At 40.0% G+C, this 13191-nt stretch overlaps 1 protein-coding gene across 6 annotated transcripts in view; it reads right to left on the minus strand.

Annotated features, from left to right (window-relative positions):
* fam161b (FAM161 centrosomal protein B) overlaps positions 1-13191 on the minus strand; it is a 33368-nt gene that overhangs the window by 15894 nt on the left and 4283 nt on the right. For all 6 annotated transcript variants that reach the window (XM_059649023.1, XM_048537909.1, XM_048537908.2 and 3 more), the window contains exons 2-6: positions 10639-10972; positions 9292-9428; positions 3657-4073; positions 2636-2973; positions 611-738 (exon numbers count right to left, since the gene is read on the minus strand). In XM_059649023.1, the coding sequence (XP_059505006.1) occupies positions 611-738; positions 2636-2973; positions 3657-4073; positions 9292-9428; positions 10639-10892 (1274 nt within the window). In that variant the 5' untranslated portion in view covers positions 10893-10972. The remainder of the gene's footprint in view (positions 1-610; positions 739-2635; positions 2974-3656; positions 4074-9291; positions 9429-10638; positions 10973-13191) is intronic.

Below are 13191 nucleotides of genomic sequence, written 5' to 3' on the forward strand. Positions count from 1 at the left end.
TCACACCTACCCATGACCCAAAGCCTTGCCTTTTTCTCCTCTCCAGAAAATTACCTAATTCTCTTCTGAATCTGCATTTACCCACATTCAGGATCTGGAATGCAATTTCTAAATGCTTGTTCCATTAAAAAAAATTCCTTATGTTAGCATTGCCTCTTTTGCCAATCAATCACTTTAAACTGCTGTTTCATTGGTGCACTTTCTTCCTGTTTATTCTACAAGTGTCTCAAAATATCATCTATAAGGCCCCAGTATCACTGTACACTGGGTTGTCATCTGGTTTAGGAAAATTTGCTATCCTTACCTGATATAGCCTATGTGTGACTCCAAACTCTAAGCAGTATGGTGAACTGTTAATTGTCTTCTAAAATGGCTTAGCAAGCTGTTCAATTTCTTTCCTGAATAAAACTTATCAACATCTTCTCAAGGGCAATGAGGGATGGGATAGATGCTGGTCTTGCCAGCAATGGTGACATTCCATGAATAAATTTTAAAAAAAAAACCTGTGAGGCATACCACACAATTCATCACTCAGTCAGTTTATTTACAACGTACTGAAAAGAAAGTATCTATCATGAGAGTTTTTGCTGAATTTCCGACATTGACTTACCTGACAGCTGAGTGCCTTTTCCTTGCAGCATCTGTTGTGTAGGTGGGAAGTGTATCAGAAGATAGTGAATGAATGCCACTGAAAGAATTGTTTTCATTCAAACGTGTCTTTACTTTCAGATGAGAATCCTGGTAATGTAACAACAGAGTACCTACTTTACTTTTCAAGAGTTATGCATCATCGTGATTGTTTAACACAAAAATTGTATAATGATATAATACTTTTTAATGTGAAATAACGACAAATTATTGCACTTGCACTAAAATTAGAGAATTAAGTTCAGATAAATGCATGTTGCTTACACCAAACAAGGAGCCACAAATATGCAGTCAAGAGCTTCACTTCAGCTCACAGCCACCTTCAGAATCACAATATTTGATTAGAGTTTACTGTGATGATTCAAAACAATTTTCTATTTTAATAAATCCATGATTCATCCAATAATTTAAATGAAGCCATCCAACTAACGCAGAATGTAGCCTGTCCTGGAAAGTGGCTAGAGATTTTGCCCTTTGTTTCCTAAATGCCAGGATCTTCGAGCAAAGTTGTTTCTGTTTATTTTATAATGGTGTTATGCTACTGCTGCTCAAGTCTTTTGAAGACATGGTGTTGGACACTCATTAGTTTTGAAACAATGCTAATGAGTCTGTTCCATGCTATGCTTACCAGAGTTAGTGCTAAGCAATCTGACGGTCTGATGCTTGGGCTAAATTTTGGTGCTGATATTCTCCAGCCATGAATAGCTAACTTAGTACAGGTTGCATATTGAACCTAGGCTTTGGTTATCATCTCAGGTAGGACATGGAACTGCTTGACATTTTAAGTTTAAAAAAAGTACAAACTCTGTTTCTTTCTTTCAATCTGATATACTTCAGTGACTCAAACAAGTTTATTCACCAGAGCTGCACTCTACAGTCACTCCATCAAATATGTAGTCTGGAATCGCTCAGTTGGCTGGACAGCTAGTTGCTATGTGGAGTGATGCTGACGGCATGAGTTCAATTCCTGCACCAGTTGAGGTTACCTTGAAAGAGTGTCCTTCACCCCAGGTGTGATGACCCTTAGATAAAGCCAACACTAGTCATTTATCTAATGAGACAGAAGCAGTATGATCTGGTAATAACCTTTATCTGAAATTGTTAAGTGTAAATATCTCATACACATATAATTAGTATATTTATCCACACCTGTAAGCCAGCACCTGAAAAGTAGTGGAGAAGTATTACAAGTGGTACCTTCTTAAGATTATGCTAATCCAGTGGCAAGGAAGATGATCCAACAATAGCATCCTCTCAAGTCAAAAACAGTTAATTACTCAAAACCAGTTCTACTGGTAGGACATTTGCTTGCATGCCCTACTCCTGCAGCAACTGCTTAATTTGGAAGTTGCTCACAGAGGAGACTCCCAGGATGACAGCAAAAATGTTTCAGGGATGACCTCAAAGCATCTGTGAAGAGGTCAAACATTCCTGCCAACTCATGGGAGTGCCTGGTTTGCAACCAACCTAAATGGCGCAGTTTTGTTTGGGAAGCACAGAACACATCTAAATGCTACACTGGGAATGTGCAGAAGCAATGTTGATGCATTGGAGGAATCGTATTTCCCTCCAAACACCTCAATTACCCAACCCTTTTTAGCACTGACTGCTCCACATGTTGCAGTATTCACATTGGATTCTGAGATGGCTGGTAAGTCTATTCAGCTAGAATGAAAGTAATTCATTTCGATCCGAAGGGAGTGCAAAAGAGAGAATGACCTTTAAGTAAAGTCCCAATGGTAAAACTTCAGCATGTTCCCTGTTCTTCTGTTGCAGTTTCAGTGGAAATTAGAATGAGTCTCTTGAGAAATGACATAATCATAAATGGCAAACAGTCTACACTGCCAGATTATAGTTCAGTAAGTGAAGATAAAGACCCACCCCATGTTTCCAGATTGGGACTCCTGGTACATATTTAGCTGTTGACGTTAATACACTAAGTTTTGAGAGGAACTTCCAACTGTGGAATTGCAGTGAAAAAACTTACCTTCGATACATCTTCACTTGTTTTGCTTTGCCGTGGTGCTAGTTTTGATGTATGAAGTTCAAAGGGCACACATTTGGTCGTCTCCTTCACCTGCAGCTTTCTCCGCGCTTCTCTCTGAAAAGCTTTGTAGAGTTTAGCATAATCGGGAACTTCTGGATTTATTCTCGGCTTGAATTTTGGTTTATTTTCCAGGTATCCCAGCTTTTCTTGTCTTGTTTTCATAGAGCTTGATGTAGCCAGCTCCTTTTTGTATGGATGAAGATCTATAGGTGAAGAAGCACTTTTGAGCAAGTCTGCAGCTCGCATCTGTATGCGGATCTTTCTGAACAGCTCCTCTTCTTTAGTAAAAAGAGACAGGAAGAAAAAAAACTGCATTTTAATAGGTGTACACTTAGCAATACACTTGGTAGCATCTATAGGTGATATCACGGCATTGAGGAAATAAACAAAATTCAGACTCCAAAACTGCACAATTGGAATTTCAGCTGTGCTATTGTGAAGAGTTGCTAAGCAGAGGTCTAGTCTCCCATTAGGAAAGTTGTCTAAGATTTCAGCATGGTCAGTTTTGAATCTCAGCAAAGAATTCTTAAGTGCCAGCATGGATCTGATGGAGGTAATTGAAAATCAAATATATAATGTGTTTTGGAGCCTGTAAACATTCAACAAGTGTATATAATAGGCAGCAGCATCTTAGTTTGTTCTCAAGATTTCTACAGCAAATGTCCAATCTTGTACACTGGAACAGTAAGGGTCACAGCAAGGCAGAAACAAAACTGCAATGAACATAAAAATAATTAGGTTTCCTATCTCCACTTCTGCCATTGACTGCCCTCAGGCAGCTCCTGTTTCTAGTCCAGAGCTGCATAGGCAGATGCCAGAGATCAGGTTTCTATTCCATCTGGAGATGACCTGTGCCATGGGAAATTCTGTTTTTGTTCCTATGTGTAGTGTGACCTGAATACTTTAGCACAATGTAGACTAGCCACTGTAAATATGTATTGCAATCAGTTACTCAGCTTACCTTTTAGCTTCTTGCTTACTGTTGGATCATGAACAGACAGTGGAATTTTCTTTATCTGTTTTGCCTTCTTCATGGTTTCTGGTGTGGCTTCACTGATCTGTAGTTTCAACTTCTCCTTCTCTTTTTTGTCCTCCTCCTTTTCGGTAAAACTAAATGGTTTCTGTGTGGACATCAGGAATTCTTTCCGCTTCTCTCGTCCTCTTCTTCTCTTTTCCTCATTCCGTTCATTCATTTCTTCATAAAGTTGCAGATAAACATGAGCCGGTACAGGAAGAGCCCGGAATTTCTTCTGGCATTCTGCATCTTCCTGTTCCCGTGTTTCCGTTAGCTCCTTCTCTATTTCCAGCAATAGCCTGGATCTGAGAAGTTGAGTCTTCTTTTGACTTTCCCGCATCGTCATGTTGAATGGCTGAGGAACTGCAAAGAACAATTCACTAAGAAAGTACATATACAGTCTGGTGCTACACAAATTCTTTCCAGGTTGTTAAACTATCCATAACTCATTGCACGCATTGAATTCCACTGTTCCTAATTTCTCAGACTTCACAGCAAAGAAATCAGCCATTAAGCCTAACTGGTCTATGCTTCTCACTATTCTCCATAGGAGCCACACCCACTTTTCATTACCTCATTCTGTCAACTTATCTTTCTATTTCTCTCTCCCTGGTGTACTTGTCTAGGACTTCCTTAAAAGCAGCGACTTTATCCATCTCAACCACACACTGTGGTAGCAATTCCATATTCTAACCATTTTAAGTAATGCAATTGTTCATAGGAACAGGAAAGCTGTGCCCCCTAACCTTACACCACCATTCAATAATACAATGGCTTATTTTCTGAATCAACTCCACTTTTCTGCTAATTCCTCATATACCACGCTCCCCTCAGCAAACAAACATTTGTCTATCTCAACTCTGAACATATTCAGCAATGGAATATTCACAACCCTTTGGGATAGAGAATTTGAAAAAAAAAAGTGATGAAATTTCTCCTCAGCCCATCTCTAGTTATTGACTTCTTATCCTGAAACCCATGTCCTAAGTTGTCCTGTCAACAAAATATCGTTAAGTTTACAATCTTTGGATATCTTTGTGGTTTCAAGATGAGAAATGTTTTCTGAACCAGACTAGCTTTCCACTTTGGATATCAAATGCAGTCAGATCAGTTGTAACATAAGTCACATACAAAGTCATTTTTCCTCTTACCTGCCACAACAACTAGCACACGCAGAAGAATGCCCCATAAGCTAATGTGAATTATTCACTTTGTCATACCAGCAACCTTGATCTTCTTTCTTTTTGAAAGGTTTGTGTAATTAATCGTCCATTGTATAGGGGAGGTGGGTGTTTTATAAATTTTCACCTTTGTTTTAATATTATAAACAAATCATCTTGGAGCGGTGATGGAATGGTTGAATCCTTGTTCCTCAACAGGTTTCCATTGAAAGCAAAAGAGTTTGGGGTTCTCTTGGTTTCAATACTGGATAGATCAACAAGATACAGTGCAAACTCACAAGGTTCCTTTAGCATTTTCCAAATCTGCAACCTGTACAGAAAGTCATATGGAACCACCATAATCTACGAGTTCCCCTTGAAGCCACAAACAATCCTGACCTGGAACTATATTGCTCTTTTTGCACTCGGAGTCAAGGATCTGGAGTTCCCTTCCTAACTACTATGTGGACTGCAGCAGTTCAAAGGGTGGGCTCACTGCTACTATCTCAAGAACAATAAATGCATGCCTTTCCAGTGATGTTTACATAACATAAAATAAAATTAATTGTGCATTCTTAAACAAAAGTCCTTCATATAGAAAATTATCTTTCCCACTCTTATTTGAGGGTCTACTGCCCAATCTCCCTTGTACATTCCCTACTGCTGGCAGAGATCAAGGCGGTATCAGTTACTTCTAAGCTTCAAGTCTAGTTAAGATAGAGGAGCACAGGAGTCTCTGAGTACAAATATATCATTACTAAGCATTATGCCCCAGATTATCAAGGCCATTAAATAAATAAGCATTAGATTTTACTTCTGAAAGGATAGAATTGAAAAGTAGAGAATTCATGGCCGGTATCAAATCTTGTTAGACCATAAGGTGTAGATATATAAGACAGCTTTTCAGTCCATCAAGTCTGCTTTGCCATTCCTTGAGATCATGGCTGATTTGATAATCCTCAACTCCACCTTTCCTGCATTTTCCTCAAATCTACCTCAGCCTTCAATGTGGTGAAGTATTGTACATATTTACTACCTTCTGAGGGAAGAAATTCTTTCTTATCTGTCTTTGAGTAATCCCTTAATCTGATATTATGCCCATTGGTTCTAGTCTGTCCCATATGTGGAAACAACCTTTTCACATTTTGCCTGTCAATGTTTCAATGAGGTCATCTTATCGGTCAGTATAGGCTCAATTTACTCAACCTCCAATCATAACACCATCCCTCCATTTCTGGGATCAACATAACGAACCTTCTCTGGACTGCCTCTAATGCCAATACATCTTTACTGAGAGAAGGGGAGTGCTGTTTGTAGTATTCTCTGTGTGCTCCGACTAGTGTCTTGTACTGCTTTAACACGACTTCCCTATTTTTATAGTTCATTCCCTTTGAAACAAAGGCCAGTGTTCCACTTGCCTTCCCATTATTGGCTGAAATTGTATGCTAACTTTTTTTGTGTGGTTTATGCACAATGACCTCAAATCCCTCTGTGCTGCAGCTTTCTGTAGTCTATCTCCATTTAAATGATTTCTAGTTCCACTATGCTTCCTGCCAAAGTGCATAATCTTAAAATTTTCCATACTATATTCCAACTGTCAAGTTTAGAGTTTTTTTTAAGATTAGATTCCGTACAGTGTGAAAACAGGCCCTTCGGCCCAACAAGTCCACACCGCCCCTTGGAGCATCCAACCCAGACCCATCCCCATATAACCCACACACCCCTGAACACTACAGGGAATTTAGCATAGCTGATCCACCTAGCCTGCACATCTTTGGACTGTGGAAGGAAACTGGAGCACCCAGAGGAAATCCACGCAGACATGGGGAGAATGTGCAAATTCCACACAGACAGTTGCCCGAGGTTGGAATTGAACCTGGGTCCCTGGCGCTGTGAGGCTGCAGTGCTAACCACTGAGCCACCTTGCCGCCCGATTTTGTACAGTTCTGGTCACCACGTTGCGAAAAACGGCTCTGGAGATGGTGCAGATAAGATTTAAGAGTTAAACCAGAAGTGTGTTGGTATAAGTATTAGAACGGATTAGCAGGCTGAGTCTCTTATCATCTTGAAAACAAAAAGAGACAGATGGGTGACCTAATCGAGATGATCAATATTACAAACACTTCGATTGAGTGGGTATGAAAAGAATTTTCTTTGTCTGAAATAGCATGATTAAGGGTCAATGTAAAGTAGTTACTAAGAAATGCAAAAATGAGTCCAAAAACATTCTTTATCCAAGGAATGGTAAGAACGTGGAACTCACAATCACAGAAAATGTGTGAAGCAAAAAGCATAGATGATTTCAAGGGCAGGTGAGAGAAGCATTTAAAGGAGGGAATTGAGACTAAAATGATTTTTTTAAAAAATTCACTTGTGGAATGTGTGCATCACTGGCTGGCCAGCATTTATTGCCCGTCGCTAGTTCCCCTTGAGAGGCGAGGTGATGAGCTGTCTTCTTGAACTGCCGAAGTCCACATGTAGGTTACTCTCAATGCCCTTAGGGAGGGAATTCCAGGATTTTGACCATGACAGTAAAGAAACAGTGTTATATTTCTAAGTCAGAATGGTAAATGGCTTGGAGGGGACTTTCAGGTGGTGGTGTGCTCAAGTATTTGCTGCCCTTGTCTTCCTAGATGGAAAAGGTCATAGTTTCGCAAGGCTATAAGGATCTTCGGAGAATTTCTGAGGTGCATCTTGTAGATCGTACACACTGCTGCCACTGAGCACTGGTGGTACAGGAAGTGGATGCTTGTGGGTATGAAGTCAATCAAGTGGGCTGTTTTGTCTTAGATGGTTGAGTATTGTTGCAGCTGCATCCATCCAGGCAAATGGGGCATTTTTCATCACAGTCCTGACTTATACCTTGTTGATGGTGGAGAGGATTTGTGGAGTGAGGAGGTGAGCTACTCACCACAGTATTCTTAGCTTCTAACCTGATTCTATAGCCGTTGTGGTTATATGGCAAGTCCAGTTGAATTTCTGGTCAAGGGTAATTTCAAAGATATTGATAATGAGGGGATTCAGTGATAGTAACACCATTGAATGTTAAGGAGCACTGATTAATTTGTCTCTTATTAGAAATGGTCATTGCCTAGCATTTGTGTAGCACAAATGTTACTTGCCACTTGTCAGCCCAAGCTTGGATATTGTCCAGATCTTGTTGCATCCAAACACAGACTGCTTCAATATCTGAGGAGTCATTAATGGTGCTGAACATTGTGCAATCATCAGCAAACAACACCAATTCTGACCTTGTGATGGAGGGAAGATGATTGATGAAGCAACTGAAGATGGTGGGGCCTAGGACATTATCCTAATGAACTCTTGCAGGGATGTCCTGGAGCTGAGATGACTAACTTCCAACAACCACAACCATCTTCCTACTTGCCAAGTGTACAAACTCCCCCAATACCCAATGATTCCAGCTTTGCTTGGGGTCCTTGATGCCACACTCAGTCAAATGTGGCCTTAATATCAAAGCCTTTCACTCTTACCTGACATGTGCATCCATGTTTAAACCAAGGCTGTAATGAGGTCAGGAAGTGAGTGCCCCTGGCAGACCCCAAAATGGGCAGTAGTAGATTTTAGAGGAGAAAAGATAGGAGAAGGTTCAAGTGGAACATAACCACTAACTTGGATTGGATGGCTAACTTACCTGTTACTGTGCCACATGTCTGATGTAATCTCATCTAGGGAAGTGAGGCACCTAACTCTTCCCCATTCTGTATTTACATGCAGCTGCTACAGAATAGCCCATGAGTAACTAACGCGGCAATTTGAGGCCAGAATATAGCATTAAGTCTCTGATTTTGCCACATTTTCTTTCACCATCACATTTGATGTTAGGCAGAATTGTGAAGGAAACTCCAGCTCAGACTGCTTTTATGTTAATAAAAGCAAAATAGGACATGGTTATTTTACCTTTTGAGCAAGTAGTAATAATTCTCTTTAGCTGTTCTGTAATTAACAGCCAGATAAGTGCCAAAAGACTTTGTTGAAATGTGACTCTATAAATGTCTACTTCTAACAGAAAATATTTTGTTTTTATGGAAAGCTTGGTTTCTATGTAATACAGAATTCCCAAGCTGATGCTGCCTCACCGTGGTCTTGTAAGTAGAAGGCAGGCAGTTTGCAAACTAATGTGAAAGTGTAAATCAGGAGGCAGGAGTAGAACACAGCCAGTGGACGTGCAGCACAGAGTAGATTAGTTGTCTCAATAACGGAGTGGTGTGGAAGTGAATACTAGTTTTCCTACGAGTAATATTAAAGTTCACCTTATATGCATCATTTTCATTTTATTGAGTTTCTTAAAGCATAATTTTGGTAGGCCCATGATGACTGAGCCATTGAGAAACGGGTTCTTCTATCTAAAGAAATTGAGAACCACATAGTGGTGTAAATAGATTTGGGAAAATCTTCACCTGTGAACTGTGAGGTCCAATCTGAAGTAACACATTTGGGTCTGCTGGATTTCTTCAGATCCTTTTTAACATTCAGCTCTGAATCGGTTAAGCTGCCGTGTTCGTTTGCAGAGTAGGAATTTCTCGTCATTGTGTTTCTGGCAAACAAAATAGTAATAACTGACATTAAGTTTAAAAAAAGTGGTTAGGCTTGTTTGATACGGATATAGGTAGCTTAAAGACAATATAGATATCATAAGTATGTGGTTGAGTGCTCTAGGTATTGTACGATTTAGAAAAGGAGCAGAGTCTGCATGAAATTCAAGTTTAAAAATCCCAGGTCGAGTATATAGAAGGACATAGTGGAAATAGACAATTGTCCAACTGGCAGAAACTTTCCTTTAACTGATTTATCACTAAGCTGTATTTTCATTTACTGCAGACATGTTTCAGGTCCAATTTACATTGCTTCTTTCACCAAAGGACAATTAGTCACAAGGGGATAGTGAGGGAATGTAGAAAAACAAACTTGCAAAGTTTATTTTCCACTATAGAAAAGACTATATTGTTTCCAATGTCTCAGGCTGAAAACATTCAGTGACACCTGACGTCAGTTCAAACAGCAATCTGTAAACAGTCACTGTAATTCCCAGATAACAAAGTGTGGAGCTGGATGAACACAGCAGGCCAAGCAGGATCTCAGGAGATGCTGCTTGGCCTGCTGTGTTCGTCCAGCTCCACACTTTGTTATCTTGGATTCTCCAGCATCTGCAGTTCCCATTATCACTTAATTCCCACATGCTTTTATATAAGAACTGGGTTCATGGCAACCAGTCAGGAGTGCAAACCCACATCCATTCAGTCTGGCACAGGGCATCAAAGCTCCAAAGTGCTACATCATAGGAGGTCAGTCATTAGCAAAAATTATTTTGCCTCAGAACTTAATTGTAGTTTTTAAGTTGGCTAATTAGGATCATTGAAGTTCAATGGCTCCAAAGATATTAACTGTATGCATTCCCAATTTTAATTGTTCCACACTTTGGCAGCCACATTTTCAGCTGGGTTGGCCCTAATCTCTGAAAACTCCCAACTCTCTTGCCTTCTTTAAGGCATGCCCAAGGCATGCCCTTTGACTCAGTTAATTGAGCAAGTATGGCCTTCTGTGGCTTGATGTCTACATTTTTTTGATGATACTGTTGTTAAATGCATTGCACTGTTTGGATACATTAAAAGTACTGTAAAATTGCAAGTTCTGTTATAGAACCAAGGATCAACAAAAGGTGCTAAATTAATGTACATAAGAAAGGAGGAACAAAATTAACCCAATTAACCTGGGTGCATTTATCTACTTTGATCTCACAGACTCACCCAGATGAATGTTGCTTGCAGTGACTGTTCTTCACAGGAACTCGTCCTTCATTAATCATGAAAAACTTGACTAATTCTTCTGTTGATGCTGAACTTTTCATATTACTTTTATGCTCCATGTGGCACTTGTTCTTCTGGAGCTCATAGTGCTCACCTACGATCAACAGCTTCTGCTTGCATGAGTTTTTTAAGGCCAAAATCTCTTCATAGTACTGCTTTCCAAACAGTATTTGATCTTGTTCCAAAGCTTCCATTTAGTTTAGCTTTGTTGTACCTGAGACATCCAGTAATCTGAAGTGTGTTGCAGAAACTTGTACTGCTCAGACATATCCCACTGAAAAATCATACAATTAGAATTTTACTGCGATCATTAAGAAATAACGAACATCATGAACATACAATGACTTCAACTTTCTGGGTAAGAGCAGACCTTTGAACGAGGTTCATTTTTAGACACTTTGTATGTTACTGGAATTTCATATTTTTACTACGGTAATATTTGACACAGTTCATATTTTTGGCTTAATAAAATATAGTGTTCTTGTTCAGACGTTTCGTCACCATGGTTGGTTACATCATCAGTGGAGCCTCCGGTGAAGCAATGTATTCTACTCTGCTTGGAGTTTATACTGCCTGGTCTGTTATGGTGAGTAGTGTCATTTTTGGTTTTGATCTGTCTGCGTTTGTATACTGGGTCTATATGTTTGTTGATTGCATTACAGGTGAAGAACTATGCCTCTAGGAATTCCCATGCGTGTCTATGTTTGGCTTGGGCTACTATGGTTACCTTGTCACAGCTAAACTGATGGTTTTTGTTGTCTGAGTGTACTGCTATTAAAGAGAGTTCATCACGCCAATTTGCTGCTAGTTGATGTTCATGTATTCTGATGGCTAGTTCCCTCTCTGTCCGTCCAATGTAATGTTTGTGGCAGTTGGCTCTGCATGTTGTGGGAATGGGGTCTTTCATCCTTGTTTCAGAGATAGTAGGAACTGCAGATGCTGGAGAATCTGAGATAACAAGGTGTAGAGCTGGATGAACACAGCAGGCCAAGCAGCATCATAGGAGCAGGATGTTATCTTTAATCCTTGTAAGTGTTGTCTTAGAGTGGCTGTGAGTTATCATGATTCTTATGGTCTTAGGAGTCTTGTTGTCAGTTCTGATATGTCCTTGATGTAGGGCAGTGTGGCCAGTGTGTTAGGGTGTACTGTTGTTATCTGTTTAGTAGGCATCTGCAGATGAAATTATGGGGATATCCATTTATAGCGAGGATTTTGCACAGTTGCTCTTCGTCTTGCCTGCATAGTTCTGGTGTGTTGCAGTGTTTACTGGCCCACTTAAATAGTGTCCTAATGCAACTTTGTTTGTGGGCGGTGTGGTGGTTGTTATGGAAGATGAGGATTTGATCTGTATGGGTTGCTTTTCTGTATACAGAGGTTTGGAACTCCCCATTGGTTCTACGCTTAACTTTAACATTCAAAAACAGAAGTTGATTGGAAAAGCTCAGCAGGCCTGGCAGCATCTGTGAAGGTAAAAACAGAGTTAACATTGTGGGTCCAGTGACACTTCCTCAGAACTGGGGAAGGGTCACCGGACCCACAATGTTAACTCTGACTTTCCTTACAGATGCTACCAGACCTGCTGAGCTTTTCCAGCAACTTTGTTCTTGTTCCTGATTTACAGCAGCCACAGTTCTTTTGGTTTTTAATGGAAGTTGATTGTTGTTTTCTTCTTCCTTTGAGAATGTAATCCCTGCGCGTATGCTGTTGATGAAGTGGTGGGTGTCTTCGAATTTGTTGCAGCAGAACAGCAATGACTATCTCTCCTTAATATTGGTACTCTCACACAATCAAAGCCATCAGTTTAACTGGGACAAGGTAACAATAGTATCCCAAGTCAAATATAGACAAGCATGGGAATTCCGAGGGGCATGGTTCTCTACCTGTAATGCAATCAAAAAACACATAGAAGTGGACCCATATACAAACCCAGACAGATCAAAACTGGAAATGACACTACTCACCATGACGGACCAGACAGTATAAATTCCAAGCAGAGTAGAATAACATTGCCTCATCGGAGGCTCCACTGATGATGTCACTATGCTAGGTAATGAAACATCCGAACGATATCAAGCCAGCTCAGCGAGCAAGTCAACAACATCATCCACAACCCGAGCTACAGATCTTTACCAAAACTCTAAACAAAATGTATAATATTTGTATTCTTCAGTTTTGTAGTCATTGGTTACTTTGAGAGAGGTCCTGAGCAAATAATAACAACATAGTCCCGATCTTCAATTTCCAAGAGCCCTGTAATTAGTAGCATGCATCGTGACATATACATCTTTAACCTCCGACTTTATCAGATACATTGATAGTTCAGTGGATATACAACTGGACCTCCACGTCAGAGGACATGCATTTGCTTTTCTGTAACCACACGGTCTGCTCGTTAGTCAGCTAGTGCTAGAATTAATTGGCTATAAAAGATTGTTGCAAAAATCCAGAGGAAAGTCTGACCATTATCTACTATTGTCTGGCAAAGATCAAAAT

The sequence above is a fragment of the Stegostoma tigrinum genome, chromosome 10, assembly GCF_030684315.1.
Source record: "Stegostoma tigrinum isolate sSteTig4 chromosome 10, sSteTig4.hap1, whole genome shotgun sequence".
Taxonomy (NCBI): Eukaryota; Metazoa; Chordata; class Chondrichthyes; order Orectolobiformes; family Stegostomatidae; genus Stegostoma; species Stegostoma tigrinum.